General features: G+C 39.0%; 1 protein-coding gene across 1 annotated transcript in view; it reads left to right on the top strand.

Annotated features, from left to right (window-relative positions):
* Positions 1-19,045, top strand: part of mmp24 (matrix metallopeptidase 24) — a 77,700-nt gene that overhangs the window by 38,693 nt on the left and 19,962 nt on the right. Inside the window, exons 4-5 of the mRNA XM_059329460.1 lie at positions 8,100-8,199; positions 9,375-9,579. Of these exons, the coding sequence (XP_059185443.1) occupies positions 8,100-8,199; positions 9,375-9,579 (305 nt within the window). The remainder of the gene's footprint in view (positions 1-8,099; positions 8,200-9,374; positions 9,580-19,045) is intronic.

Genomic DNA, 19,045 nt, shown 5'->3' with positions numbered 1-19,045 from the left:
TTACTGTAAGCTAAAATCTTAGTTAGGTTCAGATTCAGAAAAATGTAAGTTCAATACATTTTTCAATGAGAATAAGAATAATGCTGCAAAAACAATCATACAGTCAATCATAATAGTCAAAATAATCGCAATTAGATTTGTTTATGTCAGCTTGTGCAGCCCCAGAGTTTATTACTGTAAGTCGTAACAAACCTCTGAGCTCTGCAGATTGTTTATTGCTTCACTGCTGGTGGCAACAGAGTCTATAGAGTAGATATGCTACTAAAAAAGTCACTTCTTCAGGTCGTCCTGTAGCAGAAGGCTCAGGTTTGATTATATTACCCCACTTAAAATGTGCAAAGGTCTAAGAAAGTGATCTGTTTCATTCTGAAGAGTCAGCTTTTTCAAAACCAACATGGCTCAGTTCAAAATTTTGTTTCAAAACAAAGCTTCTCATCTCTGATATGATCTTGACATCAGATGATTTGCTCCCACTACACTTCATAGTGATGTTTGTTTATACAGAGAGACTGTTGTCTCATCTGTCACTGGATTATTCATGGTTATTGTTATAGGAGTAATGTGGATTTCATTTATTTATCGTTGAAGCAAATTGAAAGAAATCGCTCACAGAGCAACAGGAAAAGTCTGCAGCTTTTTATCCTCTTTTAGACAATGCAATCACCTTTTAACAAGGCTACATGTGCTTTACTGTGCAGTAGACTTAAATATAAGGTAATATAAAACGTTAGATATTTGGTTCATTGTTTTGTTTTGCAGCCTGCATGGTTACTGTAATGTTCAGGTTAACATCTTGAGAATATAATCTTCGGTTGCACCCCAAGTTAACTCTGAGTCAGTCGGTTCAGATATGTAGCGTTGAAAGTTCGTTTTTTGTTTATTGATTGTTTCCAGAGAGTGATAGCGCCACACAGCAGTCGTGTTTTTTATTTAACCATATTTTACCCCGTGATAGCGTTTTTTACATCAACCCTCTTTCAGTGTCTCATGTTACATTAAAACACTGAGAAATAAAATTAATTCTGGCTGCCGTTCAGAACCCCCACTGTGTGCAGAGACTGAAAAAAACACTGATATTTAAAGATATTGATGAGCTCAGTCATGTTGATTTTCCTCTCCGCTCTGAACAGTAATTTTGCAGCAGCTGCAGCGACGCTCTGACACTGACGGCGATGCAGAGAGACACATTCAGAGGAATTTTTGGGGGGCTGCTGGCAACTGTAAATTATCACCCGCTGCTCGATGCTGTAGCTGCAGGATTATGCAACTGTGTATCTCCAAATGAAAAATTTCCATTGATGCCTCAGGACAGGGAGGTGAAGTTAGTGGGAAATAAACAGTGGAGAAATGGAGAGAGAGAGAGAGAGAAATAAGAGGGGATTTATAAAGAAAAGGCAGAAAGACAGAAAAAGAGCAGTCGCAAGGAAGATGCTTCACTTTGATGTTGATGCTTTGGCTACATTGTTCTTAACTTTCCTGCCAACAAAGCACATTTGATTGAAACTCAGTTGAAAGAGGATGAGAAGCAGAAAGTGGAAGAGAGAACATCTGCATCTTAAGCTGACTGTAGATACTCTGGATGATGTGTGTGTGTGCGTGTTTGTGTGTATTGTGAACTGGTGTAAATGTAAGAATGTCAGAGAATCACAGATTTGTTTGATCTATTTTTATCCTCAGTTGTGGCACCGCTTCAGAGATGGAAATGTTGGTTCCATCACTTTGGTCCAGACTGAAATATCTCAACAACTAACAGACGGACTGACACAAAGAGTTGTTCATGTTCCCCAGAAGATCAATCCTCCTGTAGCTTTACAATGAGGTGGACATTATGGTTCTCTGGTAAAATATTAACAACTATTTGACCCATTGGCATTAAGTTCGGTCCAGCTGTCTGTGGTGCCGAAAGGAAGAATTCTGTGATCTCCTGACTTTTCCTCTGGCACAACAGAGAGGTAGATATTTTTGGTTTTGAGTGAAATACCTTGACAACTATTGGATGGATTGCCATGGAATTTAGCTCAGACATTTGTGTTTCAGACAGGATTAATAACTTTGGTGAACTTTTATCTTTTTATTTGGTGCTATCCCCTAAAGCCCACATCTATGTTTGTAGTTAGCGGTGCCTCTCATTATAAATAGTGCATTACAGAAGCAGAGGGGGAAGTGATGTTACAGAGTTAAAAGCATAAAAAGATCACTTAAGCAGGCTGGTGGGGTCAAACAAACAGGACTCTGTCCGAGGAGATCCTCAGTCATACACAAAACAAAATTAAACCATGTATATTGAAATTGCGATTCTGTGTGTCATGTTTTCAGGTCACCAACGTAAATATTTCACTCCTGGTCCTGGTACATATTTATATATATATATATATATATATATATATATATATATATATATATATATATATATATATATATATATATTTAAACTATCTTTTAACCATGTAGTTTCTAGCCCAAACCTTAGGGAAGTCGTTTTGGTTCTGAAATGTAACAAACTGCTGTGTTTTAAGTGGTCACTTTAAAGCGCTTCTCTCCGGGTCCTCCGGCTTCCTCCAACAGTCCAAAAAACATGCAGCTTTGGTATAATTGGTGACTCTAAATTGCCCGTAGAAGTGAATGAGAGTATTTCTGTCTCTCGCCCAATGTCAACTGGGATCGGCTCCAGCCCCCCTGAGTGCAGACAGAGGGTTAAGGATAATAAATGAATAAATAAACTTTGAAGTGCTTTACAAAAGCATTGTATCTTGCATTGTGTGGCTCCTCTGGGTCGAAGTTTGGTGGGTAGGAACTAACGATATATGAGGATATATGTGTTGTAGAACTTGTTGTTCAGTTTCTGACCAAAAACCTGAACATCTGACGACATTCCCAGCGGCCTCAGCTGGACTTTGTGTTTAGTGCCAAGTACATACATTTGAACATGCTAAGCTAGGACCATTCATCTTGCTTATAAATCTCTTTAACTGTGAAACAGGAAAAGCTTTGGTGAGTCAGACTCTCCTTCACCTTCATTTGATGCCATTTGTTTCATTCTCTGCCGTATGTTTTGTTATTTAAATGCACTCAATGTGTACGGCTGCTGTCTCTGCAGATCCCACTGAAGTGCTAGACGTGTGTGTGTGTGTGTGTGTGTGTGTGTGTGTGTGTGTGTGTGTGTGTGTGTGTGTGTGTGTGTGTGTGTGTGTGTCAGAACACCATCTGTGTGTTTTGGCCACAGGTCATTTGGCCAGCCTCACTGCTGTAACGTTCCACACCATTTACTCAAATCAGACAACTGCTACCTACCTAGCTGTCTGTCTGGCAAACACATACACACACACACACACACACACACATACACACACACGTCAATCCCTGAGCTTCAGGGTGAAAAGTTGGATTTATAAATAAGCTTTATGAAGGGATTTGCATGTAGATAGTTATGAAATGCCGTAAATATTCTACATGTATCTGGACAATTCATCAATTAGTAAAACATGATTAAACATGCATTACAGACACTTTATTTTATTTTATTTAAAGATCTTTAAATCATCTTCTTTAAGAATAGAATTAAAAAAATGTTCTTACAACAAGACTAAATTCATTTTCTCTATGTAACTTTATGTAAGAACGAGCTGTTTTCATAACTATTCAGTGCACGATGTTGCAGCAAACAGCCTGTCAGAAAAGTGGAATGAAAAGGCTTAAATTTGCTTAACTGTGAGAGTCAGTGTGGCTCTTGGAGATTAGCTGAGACAGCACAGACTGAGTCCAAACACAGCAGCAGTCCTCAGAGTGGATTCCCTCTGACTGCACAACAACCTCTTCATATTACCATCCTGCTTCATTCTTCTCATGGCCAGTTAAAAACAGCATCAAACAGAAACCTGCCCATAAAGGAAGAAAAGTAAATTAATGTAATCCTAATATTGTGTTTGTATTTATATATGTCTGTGACAGCTGAAACAAACCTGCTCAACATTATTTAATTAAACTGAAACATTAATGTTTCTTAGTTTTGTAAGAGTTGTCTATAAACTGCTGACCTGTTTCATAAAATGATGCATTAATTTGACTTTATATCTCATTATTAGTCAAAACTGTCCTTCCAAAAATATATCATATTTGGGTGATAGGATGCATAAAATTGATAAATCTTAATATATGTCTATATTTTAATATTTTCTCTAAAGTAACTTAACTGTTAATACTGTAATAACGATTTAACCCTCTGATGCATGTGATCGATCTGTTAAACCAATCTGTATTTCCAGTAGGGCTGGGCGATATATCGATATAAAAGATATATCAATATATTTTTAAATGTGATATGGAATAAGACCATATCGCATATATCGATATAGTTCAAATCTGCACTGTGATCCTTGCTTCAGGCAAGCTGCTGCTTTTTTAAAGATTTTTTTTAATTTAAATGTGCACTTTATGGAGCTTTGATTTGAAAAAAAAAAAAAATATTGAAATAATTGATATACAGTATTTATGTTCAGTTAAATAAACGGTTTCAATAAAACTACTTGTGACAGGTCATATTTGACTTTGACTGAACATTTGCTCTCACTTTACGATAAAGATATCGGGATAAATAACGTATATCATTCCAGCCTATCCCAGCCCTAATTTCCACGAAACAAAGCTTGTTTCAGACATTTTGGAGGGCTTTAATTTTGAAATGCCACATCAGATGAACTCTGAGGTAGTTTCCTGTCATTATAAAGTCAGATTGCTCTTTGGAAATATAACCCTTTTTTTAAGCTTGACTAATTATTCACACAGTTAATTTTTTTTTAGTCTGAAATACAGTTTGCAGGCAGTATATTTTGATTATTAATGATTAATTAATTAACATTATTCTACTCATTATTAAATGTCTATACATTTGTATGTATTTTTATGCATTTTTTATTTAGATTTTTTTATGTATTTTGCCTTATTTATATATTTATATTTTAGTTAGTTAGTTAGTTAGTTAGTTAGTTAGTTAGTTAGTTAGTTAGTTAGTTAGTTAGTTAGTTAGACTATCCGACTGTATGAAATTGCCTCACAATCACTGTAAGGTCACTTTTATTTTGAAGTCACACTCTTACCGTAATGCCTAGAATATACACGAGCTACAAAACAACAAAGGGCAAGTTTGACTGCTGTTATTCTGACCCACCTTGTGGTGTTTAAAGTGCTGGAACAGATGTGTGCTGCTGCTGCTTCCTTTCTACAGCATTTCTTTTTTCTTGTGATTAATGATTTAGTACTTGTTTCTCCTCCGGGATCTTCCTTCATTTCTGAACTGAACTAAGGACAGTGAATGATGTTAAACTGGAGGGCGTGGCTCATCATCAGCCTGGCTTTTAACACAAAATGATACTGAAATATTGAGGATGTATTCAATACAGCGCCCGTCCATAAAATGAAGTCAAACAGTAACTAAACTATCTGTCCTCACACATAATAACATCAGTGTGTACGTTCACTATCTTGGGATTCATTTCTGTCAATATATTTATATGCGCACTGCCAAATAACATGACATAGTTCCTTATTTCCTTTATTATTAAACTACTTTGCTGTAATTTCTGTATTTTATCACCTTTATTAAATCTGCGAGCTCAGTTTGTGTCAACGGGAAGAGTTACCACTTTAATACTCTTCTCCATATCGGGTTTAAATAAGGTCAGAGGAGGAAATTATGATTATTAATATTATTGCACAAGTATCAGAGGAGTCTGTGGGACCAACATTACTGAAACAAGCTACTCTTCCCTTTAGACTCAATCTGCATCATTTGATCATTCACATCATGTTTGATATTCGCTCCATCAGGAGAGCAGATCTGCTCCCAGCATGCCTCGCTGCCCGGCGTCTTGTAAACTACAGAAAGTGTGCTAAACATTTCAATTTCTCTGCCAGATGGACGTATGTATTCGCATCAGAAAGCTGTTTGTGCGCTCATGTATAAATGTTGAATTATTGCAAATGTGCTCATATTTAATTCCATAATCTATTTTTCTGGTCAGGGGAGAAAAAAAAACACATACACCCCCCGTCGAGAGACAGATTGTGTGAAATGAACTCACTTAGCTTGTTTTTCTCGTCTTATCAAGCCGCTGTTTTCTCCGTCTCGCTCGTCTGTTGTCCTGCTTTTCTTTCCTCTCCTCTCTGCTTCTGCCAATCACTCCATCTCTCTCTCTCTCCCTCCTCGCTCTCTCTCTCTTTCCCTCTCTCTCTCTCTCTCTCTCTCTCCCTCCTTTCCCTTTCCCTCCTCTCCTTCTCTCCTTTCTCTCTCCTCTCTCTCTTTCCCTCTCTCTCTCCCTCCTTTCTCTCTCTCTCCCTCTCTCTCTCTCCCTCCTTTCCCTTTACCTCCTCTCTTTCTCTCTTTTCTCTCTCTCTCTCCCTCCTCTCTCTCTCTCTCTTCTCCTCCACTCTCTCTCCCTCCTTTCTCTCTCTCTCTCTCTCTCGCTCTCTCTCTCTCTCCTTTCTCTCTCTCTCTCCCTCTTTTCTCTCTCGCTCTCTCTCTCTCTCTCCCTCCTCGCTCTCTCTCTCCTCTCCCTCCTCCCTCTCTCTCTCTCTCCCTCCTCCTCCTCTCTCTCTCTCTCCCTCCCTCCTTTCTCTCTCTCTCTCTCTCTCTCTACGGTCAGAAAGTATAGGTTTAAAAGGTTGTTTTTCTTCTTAAATATGCTCCATGACAGTGTTTCCTCACAGTGGTGACAGTGATGATGAAACATGTAATCATATACCTTCTCCTCTCTCGCAGCAGCAGCATGTCTCTTCTCCTGCAATTACTCTGTAATGACCTTTCTGCCTCATTCAGCTCTAATAGCTGCACATGCATCAAGTGACACAAGAAGAGGCTCAACTGTGCTGCTGCTGCTGCTACAGTGTCTTAGTATGAATGCATTGGCTCATGCTCAATATGAATCTATTCTTTTTACTAAATAATATAGTTTTGGATCATTTCATTAACCTTATAAAGGCCGAGCAGCAGGCCCGGACAACTTTTAGTCTTTCAGAGGCTGCAGCACAGTTAGTTACACAGATAGTCTGATATTATTGTATGAAACTAGAAGATCTAAGGAATCCATTGGTACCAACCATGTTTTAATATATATGGTCAGGAATCTGACAAAATATTGCTCCATGACAACTCTATAACTCCCCATGAGTCTCCACTTTACAGACAAGCGCATTTTATGCTGATAAACTGCAGTTTCGTGCAGTAAAATGTGTCTTAATTAATGTGAATATTTGTGCACCCTAGGGTCCCTAAACGGTCTGTGAGCTGCATAAATCAGGTATGACTGGAAAGCTGAGACTCTTGTGGATTCAATGAGCCCAAATGTCCATTTTCAAAGCGGTTTCCTTGACCTCTGACCTTTCACATATCCAAATAAATTGGTTTCTATGTGTGCCCATGAGTCTACTCTCTACAGACATGCCCACTTTATGCTGATAACATGCAGTTTTGGGCAGAAACCTGCACTTTTCTCATGCAAAGGTGATATTTTTGCCCAAATTCCCATATTGTATGTGAATACTTGTGCATCCTGTGGTCCCTAAACAGTCTGTGAGCTGCATAAATCGGGTCTGACTGGAAAGATGAGACTCTTGTGGATTCAGTGAGCCCAATGTTCTTCGTGTGTGATGATGTTAGTGAGTGAAACTTGAGCTGAGTGTATAAAATGAGCTGCTGTGACCTCTAGGATAATCACAGCCTCATGAAACTTTACAGCCACAAACTAGAGCCCTAGAGCATTCAGAGGAGGGATTGCTGACACACTAGATTCACAATAAGGGGGTTTCTCAGCAAGCAACACAACACAAGAGCACACCACACAATCACACAAAATACACAAATCTATTAAATGTCAAAAGGTTCTGAAGCCAAATCACAGCATGGATTTTTCTCTGCTGTTCTAAAGGTCTTGGTGTCTGAATGTCAGATTTTAGAAGGATTTTTCACCATTTCTATCTATTCTCCAGTTGTCAAATATGGTAAAGATTAGCACTAAATCAAATGCTATCAACCCAAAAAATGTGATAATCGTGAGGGTTTCAGAAGCTGGTCTTAACAAATGCTTAATGTGTTTGCTTCCCTGCAGCATATCTAACTTCACCCCTAAAGTGGGAGAGAAGGACACGCAGAGAGCGATCCGACAGGCCTTCAACGTGTGGCAGACGGTCACTCCGCTCTCCTTCCAGGTCAGACAACATGTCACACTTTACATTGTTAGAAATGCTCAGATGTGTCACATAGCAACACCTCTGATGAATCGCCATCTGATGTTTGTGCAGTGGTTGAAGAAGTATTAATTTACTGCAGTAAAAATAGTAATACCACACTGTGAAATTACACTACAAGTAAAAGTACTGTATTCAAAACTTACTCAAGTAGAACTACCAAAGTATCAAAATGTACTCAACGTATTGAAAGTAAAAGTACTCATTATGCAAATTGTTTTATATATTCAAAATATATTATCATATATGCATTTATGTAAGCAGCGTTTTAATTTTCTCAAGTTAGGGCTCATTTTGACTTCTTAATATTCTGTTGTGTGGTTTAATTTATAACCATGCGTAAACATTTTAAATGGATCATAATTTTTTATGTTAAATCTCGACCTGAAAGATAATGAAAGCTGTCAGCTAAATGTAGAGGAGTAGAAAGTGCAATATTTGGCTCTAAATGTAGTGGAGTAGAAGTATAAATTTACATAAAATGGAAATACTTGAGTAAATTACAAGTTCCTCAAAATTGCACTTAAGTACATTACTTGAGTAAATGTACTTAGTTACATTCTACCACTGTGTTTGTGTGACTGTTCATGCTTGAAAATGATCAAAACAAATGGATGTAAACACAATGAATCTATGGAGGAAATGCAGAGGGAGACTTCAGGAACACACAGAACCAAACAGAACAAAATCAACGTGTTGCATTGCGACACTCCCACATGTATTCTGATACATTTTGTTGGCCAAGAGACTGAGAATAGGTGGAAAAAACTACAAATACTACAAAACGACGTATCCGATTTCCCGGCTTTAATGGTAGAATAACGCAACAGAGCCCCCGGTTTTAATGGTAGAAATGTGGTAATGCTTTCCTGGCTTAAATGGGTTAATAAGTGATTGTTATTGTAGGTTCACATAGAAATAAGTGGTGAGTATGAGAGAACCGTTCTCCTGTCATCTGAAGGCAGCAGAGCTGTTGCATAAGTCACGTATGAGTCACAACCCAAAGAGGCTTCTTTTTTTACTCTTGTTCCTCCGCCTAACCTTCAGCTGTTCTGTGTATTTTTCCACACAGATAAAGCCAGTTACATGAAACACCCCGGTATCATTCACAGTTTATTACTCTCTGCTCTGCTCAGGAGGTGCCGTACTCGGACATCAAGAACGAGAGGAAGGAGGCTGACATCATGATCTTCTTCGCCTCTGGTTTCCATGGTGATAGCTCTCCGTTTGACGGAGAGGGGGGTTTCCTGGCCCACGCCTACTTCCCCGGCGCCGGCATCGGAGGAGACACACACTTTGACTCTGACGAGCCGTGGACGCTGGGCAACGCCAACCACGACGGTGAGATGGCGCATTCCTTCTGCTGTTCTTCAGTCAGTCAGATAGAGAACTTCTGCCTCGTTTACACTGAATTATTATTATAATGATTATCTTTGAGGGAGGAGGGTGAGTCAAGATTCACCTGCTGGTCAGAGGCTTTAACCCTGTCTGCAGTGTGCATGTTTTAACTCCTCCACAGTAATAATTACAGCCTCAACAACCCTCTGCTCTGCTGTTCACTGAAATCTCTTCTGTGATTAAAGTCCAGAGACACTGAAAGTATCTCTGAGTCTTTATACTTCCAGCTGATCTTACTGTCCCTGATCTTCTCACCTCACAAGTGAATAAGCAAGAACACGTTTAGCTAAACTCATAGATCATTAATTAACCCTCTGTTTTAGGGCACAATATACAAAATCCATATAAATCTACATGTCCTGCAGTTCTGTGGAAGCAGCACAATCATGGCTAGAAGTGGGAACAACTCAAACATGTCTTTGTGCAGAATAACACCGTTAGAATGTCAAAAACCAGAAAGAAAAGAGAAAACACAAGTTGAATTTATGTGAAATCGGAATAAAATGGAAATTATACATAAAGTAAATTTGACAGAAATATCATAATTTTTTGGTTATTTTTGTCTGATGGAACTTTCGTAACCAATGAAACTTTGAAAGACTGTTGGAAAACTCAAATATCAACGGGGATGATTTATACATTAAATGGTGCATTTTTAGAGATCTCTTAAAGAAAAAAACGAATGTGTAACTTGACATTTTGTGCAGCTCATGAACTTTCATATCATATGCATGCATTATATTTTAATATTCTGACTATCATCTAATACCTTAATGCACCAACCAGGCACCTGTCAGGCTATGTGACAGCTTCTGGTTGTATGGCAACTTTTGGTGGCTCCATTTTGTCTGTGTGGCACCAGCCAACTCTATTATAAAGCATTATAATAATTGACCTTATAAGTCAGTATAAAATATTTTAAAGTGTTTGGATTATATGAAAATGTCAGCACAATAACTTTTATGATAATGGCAGATTATTAATAATAGTATAGTATGTTTTTATTGTACTATACAAGTGTACATCATAGAAAGTGTAAACATAGTTGATTATAGAATATTTTATAATATACTTATAGAAAATATAGAAAGTGATATGTGTATCAGTGATTTCCTCAGCACATCGTCTGTTTGCAGCACTTGTGAAATGATCCTTTCAGGAAAGAGAGAAATATTTCATTACTGACCTCCCTCTGTGATTTTAATCCTGTGCTTATGCTGCATTGTTGCTGCATGAGGATTATGAAGACTTTTCATAGCTGGAAGCAAATCTGTAGATTTTTGGAAGTTAATATGCAGAGTCAGAGAGAGAGAGAGCAGTCTGACCTTGAGAGTTCTGCAGCCGGTGTAAACACGGTGAATGACAGCTATGAAATACCATCTGATGAAATTATTTTTTTATCATTTAAATATTATAGCATTTGTAAATGAAATGCTTGAAATGTGAAGATGTCCTCGGCCGGGGCTCTGCTATCTCCGAGCAGCACACTGTTCAGTCGCTGGATGAAAAATGGAGGAAAAAGAACACTTTGTAGTTTTTTTCCCCTCCCTTCCTCTATCTCTGTTTGACAAATGACTTATGCCAGATTCCCTCTGCTTGAATAACTAACGTGTTGATAGAAAGAGGGAGACGCAGAGAGAGCGAGTGATGGAGGGGGAGAGGAATCTGCTCTGAGAGATTAGCAGGAAAGAGAATTAGCTTTGACAGAGAAGCTCTAAATTTGCCAAACCACATTACTGCAAGTGTGTGCGTCTGATTCCAGAACGAAGTGTCCCGGGGAATCTTCCCCAGGATGCATCAAGGCTCTTTTATTTGTTTTTACATAAGCATGCAATCTTTAATGATAAACTACTGATTTTGTCTATAAATATATATTCTATGTGCAGCCACAAGAGCACAGACTGATCAGTTAGTGTGTGTGTGTGTGTGTGTGTGTGTGCGTGTGTGCATGTGTGTGTGTCTTTGTGTGTGTGTGTGTGTGTGTGTGTGTGTGTGTGTGTGTGTGTGTGTGCGTATGTGTGTGTGTGTGTGTGTGCGTGCGTGTGTGTGGTGTGTTTGTGTGTGTGTGGGTGTGTGTGTGCGTGTGTGTGGTGCGTCTGTGTTTGTGTGTGTGTGTGTGTGTGTGCGTATGCGTGTCTGTTTGTGTGTATGTGTATGTGAGTGTGTGCGTGTCTGCGTGTGTGTGTGTGTGTGTGTGTGTGTGTGTGTGGACACCCAGGTGCTCTCATGCACACGATCCTCACGACCGTCTCTTTATCTCTAAAATCCCTCCACACACACACACACACACACACACACACACACAGACTGACACACACACTGAGTAATTGAAAGATTAGAAAGTAGATAGTGAGACGGCAAAGTTCTGAGACGCTGCGAAAACTAATTCTCGGTATCAGCTTCAGAAGGACGTCGCGAGGACAAACAGGACGCGTCTTCACCTCGGCTTACAACCCGCTTCTTCTTTTGTTCTTCTTATAGTTTTGTTTTTTGTTTAGTTTTTCTCTCTGTGGCTGCTGAGGGACGGCGACTGTGATTAACCTGTTAACACCTGCAGCAGAAGACTGAAAAACACATCAAAGACACGAGCAGCTGAATGCAAAAAGAGTCTCCAGGAGTAACTTTCAGATTGGACAAATCTGCAGCGTGGATTTACATCCGTCGCCAATGTTCAGCGGTAATGCAGGAAGCTGCATGTGTTTCATTAGCATAATGTCAGAGCCTGGAGTTTTATGATAAAACAGTTAATGTTGGCTCTTTAACACTGTACCCACAGTCCCTCCTCAAGTGTTTTAATAGCTGAATACTAACAACACCTTAAACATATGAGCGTAATCTTCCCTCCACCCTAACAACATTGTGCAGTAGAATGAAACAGCATTGGATAAAATGCATCAAAATTGTGTTAGCTTTGCTTCTGGTGATTGGGTTGTTTTACTCCTCAAACTTAAGACAATGAAATCAGAATCGGAAAACTTTGTCTGTCATGGCAGAAAATCGTCTTAGAGGTGGATTACATAACTCGGACAATAGACATACAACATGTGTTCCTAAAAAACAATAAAAATACCTAATGGAGTTGATTTACGCAGGATAAAAATTACATTATACGACATGTGCAAAGCAGCAAAGTGTGTGTTTGGATCAACACATTTTATTTAATATGGTTATGGCAGTGGGAATGAAGGAGTTTTTGTAAGAGGTTTAGGATACTTTTTATAATAATTTACCTCCAACAGCAGCAAATCACATTCAAACAAACCTGATTTACAACTTAGTTTTACCTACACGATATGATTTTACTAACAGGTGCCAAACAAAAAGCTGCAGCCTCTGGGCCTGAAGTGTGTGTTCCTCCTAGTGGCCAGCAGGGGGCGACTCCACTGGTTACAGAAAGAAATCCACATGTATAGATGAGCCTACTTCTGACTTGATTTCTGACCTCAGTAAACATTCTCATAATGACTTTATGGTTTCAATTGTTAGTTTCAAGTCTTCTTCAACACAACATGATGTTTATTTAGTAAATTATGGTTAATTTAGAGTGAAATGGACCATGAAGCAGGGGAGGGTTTAGGGCGGGGCTACTGTATGATTGACAGGTCACTGCCACAGGGCACTGTGTGTTTTCACTTCATCAGTTAACTGGAACATTTTGGAACATTTAAAAAGGTTCAGTGTAATGATCACAACATAATAATCCATAATCAATTGTGGATGCACCTTGTTCATTTAGCACTAGCTAATAACTTGGCATCCCCAGCTTCACCCTCTCATCCAAACAAAAACATGAAATGTCGACAGCAAAAATGCCAAACTAGGCTCAAAGCTGACATCCCTGTGATATCATGGTGGTTATGTTCACTTCTTTTAAAAAGTCTTTGCACTGAACACAAAGAACAGCTGATGATGTCTTTAGTTCTGCTCGTACTTTGTTGGAGAACTTGAATTTTTGATCTGATGGCATTGTAGCGGCTTTGTACTCTCTCTGGCGTTGTGTAATTTACGACGAGACGAAGACGACCATCTCATTTGGCATCCAGCCGTTTATGTTGTACACTGGCATAGGAATTAATTGTACAGTCAGTCAGGTTTTTGCCCTCTCACACACATACATGCACATCAGGGAGCCACGAAGGTCCGACTGTTCTTAATTATCTTCAACATGAACGTATAATAATACACAAAGCATACCTGGCACAGGAATTAATTGTACAGTCAGTCAGGTTTTTGCTCTCTCACACACACATACATATCTGGAAAATATAAAATGAAAAGACAGTGCAGGTTAGCTAACTTGTGGCACTAGCCATTTTGTAAACAAAAATAAAAGAAAAACACCGTCAACTTTTTACGAAAAAGGACAGGCTGAACCGTCAGGGAGCTATATGTTAAAAAAAACACAACTTAAACCACCCCTTTTTAGTGAAAATATAGTAATTAATATGGAAAAATGACAGAGCTCATAGCTGGTACACCTACCAGGGAGCCACGAAGGTCCGACTGCTGCTGCTCCCGGGGGTGCACAACCCTAAATCACAGGGGTGCTGCGTTTAATTACCATGGGACAAACAAGTTTGCGTGTTGAGATATGAGTTTTTATATGGCAAGTGGAAGAAAATTTCTTATTAACTCCGTTACAGTGCTACGTAATGAAAAGTCACTGAAGTATATGAGCAGTCTGTGGCCTAGAGGTTAAGAATCAGGCTTGCTACCGGTTCAAATCCCAGGACTGACAGGTCAAGGACTGAATTGCTCTTGAGCAAGACACTGAACCCCCTACACTGCTCCCTGGTGCAATCATGTGCTGCCCACTGCTCCTCAGCATGGTGTGTAACTGGTGTGTAACAAAAAAAGGATGGGTTAAATACAGAGGTTGAATTTCCCCATCCTGGGGAAAGTAATCTTATTTATCTTCTTGAAGGGGTCTTGGTTATCTGCAGCAAATCTAACAGAAATTTCTCCAATAGTTGTCAAGTTATTTTACTGTAATTCATAACTGTCAGCCTGCTGGTGGCAAAAAGTCAAAAATCACCAAATTCAGTAGAATTCGTCCTCTGCAGACAATGAAGGCCGCAATGTTGAATGCTAATAAATGCAAAAGTTGTTAAGATATTTTAGTTTTCTGTGCTGTTCAACCAGCTGACATGTCCTCATATATCAGTGAACTGTTTAGGGCCACGTATATCAAAAAGTCTGTTATGAGCAAAGCATGAAAGTAAATGCATCCATGCAAGTCTCTACGATTCTTTTTATACTTCTCTGTACAATCTACACCAGAGAGTTTCAGTATCTGTGCATTACAGTTGATCTGTTTCTTATTCTATTTCCTTTTGTCTTTGCACATATTTTTTCTTATAGTTCAAGCTCCATTTCCCCCAAAAGTCAATAATAATACATGTTAAATAAAGGTCAGGACATTTGTTGTTCCTGCACTTTAACCGGCGTGCAGCAGCAGACTTTATGACCAAGATGTGCTGAACGCCTTTAGAGAAAGTCCTTCAGAAAAACCCATAATCCTCTTGCAGGGCAGAGACAGACAGATGAACGGACAGAATTATATATTACTCATCTGAAATAAACTAACAGTCAGCACTTGAACTCTGGGTCTGAAATTACCAAACACCAAGAGATGTGAAAATGTGTCTGTGATGGAAACTTCGGGGGAGGAGACTCAGACTATTCATCCTGGTCCTTTTGCTGCTTCTTCCTTTCTTTTATCTTCATGATTTACAGACTTGCTTTAGACTTGTGCTGAAGAAATCTGCTCGTGTCTGCTAATTGAAAGAATATTTCACGTTTCTCGACAGGAAACGGTTTGAAAAGAGTCGATAAGATTTATTTCTATTAAAGATGTGCCACATTTTTTGTCCGGAGAGAGAGAAATATTCTTGGCAGAAAATTTTTTTGTTCTTGGCAGGTGAGCCAAAAAGTTAATTTCAGACGCTGCTTGTACAAAATCATCTCTGGCATGCAAACTCGTCTCAGCCAAAAATGAACATTTCAGCAGGGGAACTGAACAAGGCGGACTCAGTGGACACGTCAAACTGGGATTACTTGAGAGACAGGTTTCATCACAGCGAAATCAAACATCGTCTTTATCGCAGGCGGGCGCGCGGCTGCAGGGGCAAACACGATAGAAGGAGCAGTTATCGTCACCGCGGGGCGCCGGAACAGACTGAAGACCAACCGCAGGGGAGAGGAGAGGGAGCCCACTGGGAACTCCTCAAACCGCCGTACATGAAGTGTACAGCTTGTGCTTTAAAGTCATCTTTATCTTTCCTGAGACATGGAAGGGAGGAGGAGGAGGAGGAGAAGGAGGAGGAGGAGGAGAGGGGTAAGCATGCACTGCAAATAATGTGTGTCTAAAAACAAGATAAAGACACTAAATCTGAGGGAAATTATCTTGCTGCATGGACAGATAATTTCACTTGACAAGATTTCTTAAATTAAGATTATTAAATCTAGAAATAAGCAACGTAAGTACGTTTAAAATAAGAAATTAACTCTTAAAACAAAATAAATTAAAGCTGCAAGCAGCGATGAACTGGCCCGAGCAGAGTGCACTGAAAATTTAGTTATTTTCTTATTTTAAGTGTTCACCAAACCACCGAACCACAATCTACAATGCATATTATCACCAATCTGTCTCCGTTTTGAATTAGTGGTGCCCTCTAGTGGCTGTAGTAATTGTGAGTTTAAAGTACAAAGTGCCAGTTCGGGTAGGAGGGAGGGGAGGTGGAGTCAAACAAACCAGGACTTTCAACAGGAGATGGAAAAAAGAAACAATAATAGACAAAAAAAGATATGAAAAAGATACAACATTTTAAAAAAGACTTAAAATTCCCAAAAAAACATACAAAATTAAAAAAGAAGAAAGACGTAAAGTGACAAAAAAGACATAAAATTCCCCAAAAAAATATACATTAGAAAAAAGGATGGAAAATTATCAAAAAAAGACACAGAATCACACAAAAAAAGACACAACAATTTTAAAAAGTATGTCTACTCATAAGAGCAGAAAAAGAGCTGTTTGGCTCTAACCTTAGAGAAGTGCTGACGCAGCACAAATTCAACCAAACTGCAGCTTTTAGAAATGCTCCTGTGTATCATATGTAGCGGAACTGGGTTTGCCTATGCATTGCACGTCATTTGAAAATGCAAAGTGTTATTTTTACACAGATTGGTGAGACCGGGTTGACTTACGGTACAAAAACTTTATTATCCACTGAGTGGAAGAAAAAATAAAAAAATAAAAAAAATAGCCTACAGCAATAACTGTACTTCACACACTTAAGGAATACTTCACCCCAAAAATGTATTTATATATAAATTACTTACCCCATGTTACATTGAATTCTTGAAGAAAAGAACATTACAGTGAACAAAGAATCCAAGGATTGTGTCGTAGTAAAACCTGTTTTAAGTGTGCTCTTGGCATTGAGCATAATATTCATAAAACATTCATTTATCTGAGGTGAAGCATTAAATGTGCTGTCTTTCTACAGTTGATCGCCCTTTGTTTTATTTACATTTTAGATAGCCTCACAACTTTTTGGGGAACCCGGGCCGTAGAAGACTATACGAGTCAATAGTAGAAATATCTCAACATCTGCTGGAAACAGAGGAAACTGACTGCACATCTGTTCAACTTTTGACAAGAGAAACAGAAACTTGAGCTCGTGACCATCTGAACAGTTACTCCGAGTCTGTGATCTTCAAACAGACCTGCCTTAGTGAAGAAAAAAAGATAATTATGTTCTGTAATTAGGTTCAAACAGAGTCAAACCAATTACGGAGCCGATGAAATGTATTAATTTGAGTTGTGCGTCGAGGCCGTAAGAAGTCATTAAGCTCCTGACAGCAGCTCAGAGTCTCGGCTCTTCAGATTATGACAGAGAGCTGCTTTTAATAAACCTCACAGGAATACACGACGTTCGGGAAAACAGCCTTCTGTTCTCCTTCTCGCTATTTTGATTAGTCGTAAAAAGGAGCACGAGTCTGGATGAGTGTTTGTTTTGTTACTATGATGGAGAGCTTCAACTGGAAAATCATCCCTCTGAGAAACACTTTCTCTCTCTCTGTGTGTGTGTTTCTGAGAAGACACTGAGGGAAACAAACCTTTAGCAGTCTGTCTTGGTGTTGTGGTCTACATGTAAACAAGGATCCACCTGCTCCGGTTCAGTTAAAAAAAAGTTAATTTCTCAAGGCTTCATGTGCTCACAAACCCTCCTGCTGGTCAAAACCTTTATTCATCTATTTGTGATGTCCTCTTGTCTGTCTGCAACAGTGTCAGCATGGGAATAATCACTGCCAAGAACAATTTAGTTTGATTTTATGTCGTTCATTAATTAATTGATTTAATCTTTTTTTGTTTGATTTATGGGTAATGGTAAAAGTCTATTAATATAAAAAAATTTAAATTAAAAAAAAACACGTCAGAATGATTTCAATCAATGTTTGAATAAATCCAACAGGACATGAGGTGTTTATGTTAAAACTGTTGGAGTGTTTTCCAAAGATTAGACAATGATTTTTTTTATGAATACTGGGTGATGATGATGACTTCATTTTTATGAAGAAAAATAATGTTTTTGCCACTGTGCTTGGACTCAATTTTGCGGGGATCCATTGTGCTTTATATATGTTCATATATCACGCCAACACTCAAACCATTCCCTGGACCAGCAAGGCTACAAACGTCATCAGTGACGTCACTCGCCCTTAAAGAAACAAGCCTCGATACGCGCTTCATAAAAGACCTCCTGGATTTCTCGGCACAGTCCATCCCATCACTAGCTAGCAGCTACCAGGCTACTCTAAACTGCATACTTAATAATGATGGTATTTTGTGTCAGAGGCAGGGTGATCAGCCACAGTTTCCAATTATTGAACTGGTGTGAAACTAGAGTTCAACTTCTTATCTTTCAAACTGTAGGCTATATAGTTTTAACCGTGTAGCAGGGAGTCAGGCCATTAAGGGCCTTAAAAATAATCAGTAAAATCTTAAAATCAATTCTAAAACATACTGGGAGCCAGTGTAAGGACAGTAAAACAATAGTGATTTGATCATGTTTCTTGGTTCTTGATAAACGCCACAGCAGCTCGGTGAACACGTCTTGCAGCGTTTTTTTCCTGCTGCTTTAATGCGACGGAGAGAACTTCTGACTCCGTGACAGCTCGGAGGAGGCGAGTGACGTCTGGGAGCGATGATGAATTTACACCTTTAACATCTGTTAACGATCTGATCGGCTGAAGTCGTCTTAAGTGGCTCATTATGATAAGTGTTGATGGGGTCTCAGCCTCATTTAGACACATCTGCTGCAACAAACCCATTCGTCACAAGCTGCATGAAACGTGCATATGGGGACATTTAATTTGAAAAGCCAGTGGGGCTTCCTGTGCATCA

Source organism: Centropristis striata, chromosome 3, assembly GCF_030273125.1.
Source record: "Centropristis striata isolate RG_2023a ecotype Rhode Island chromosome 3, C.striata_1.0, whole genome shotgun sequence".
Lineage (NCBI taxonomy): Eukaryota > Metazoa > Chordata > Actinopteri > Perciformes > Serranidae > Centropristis > Centropristis striata.
This window is presented reverse-complemented; position numbering and strand designations above follow the sequence as displayed.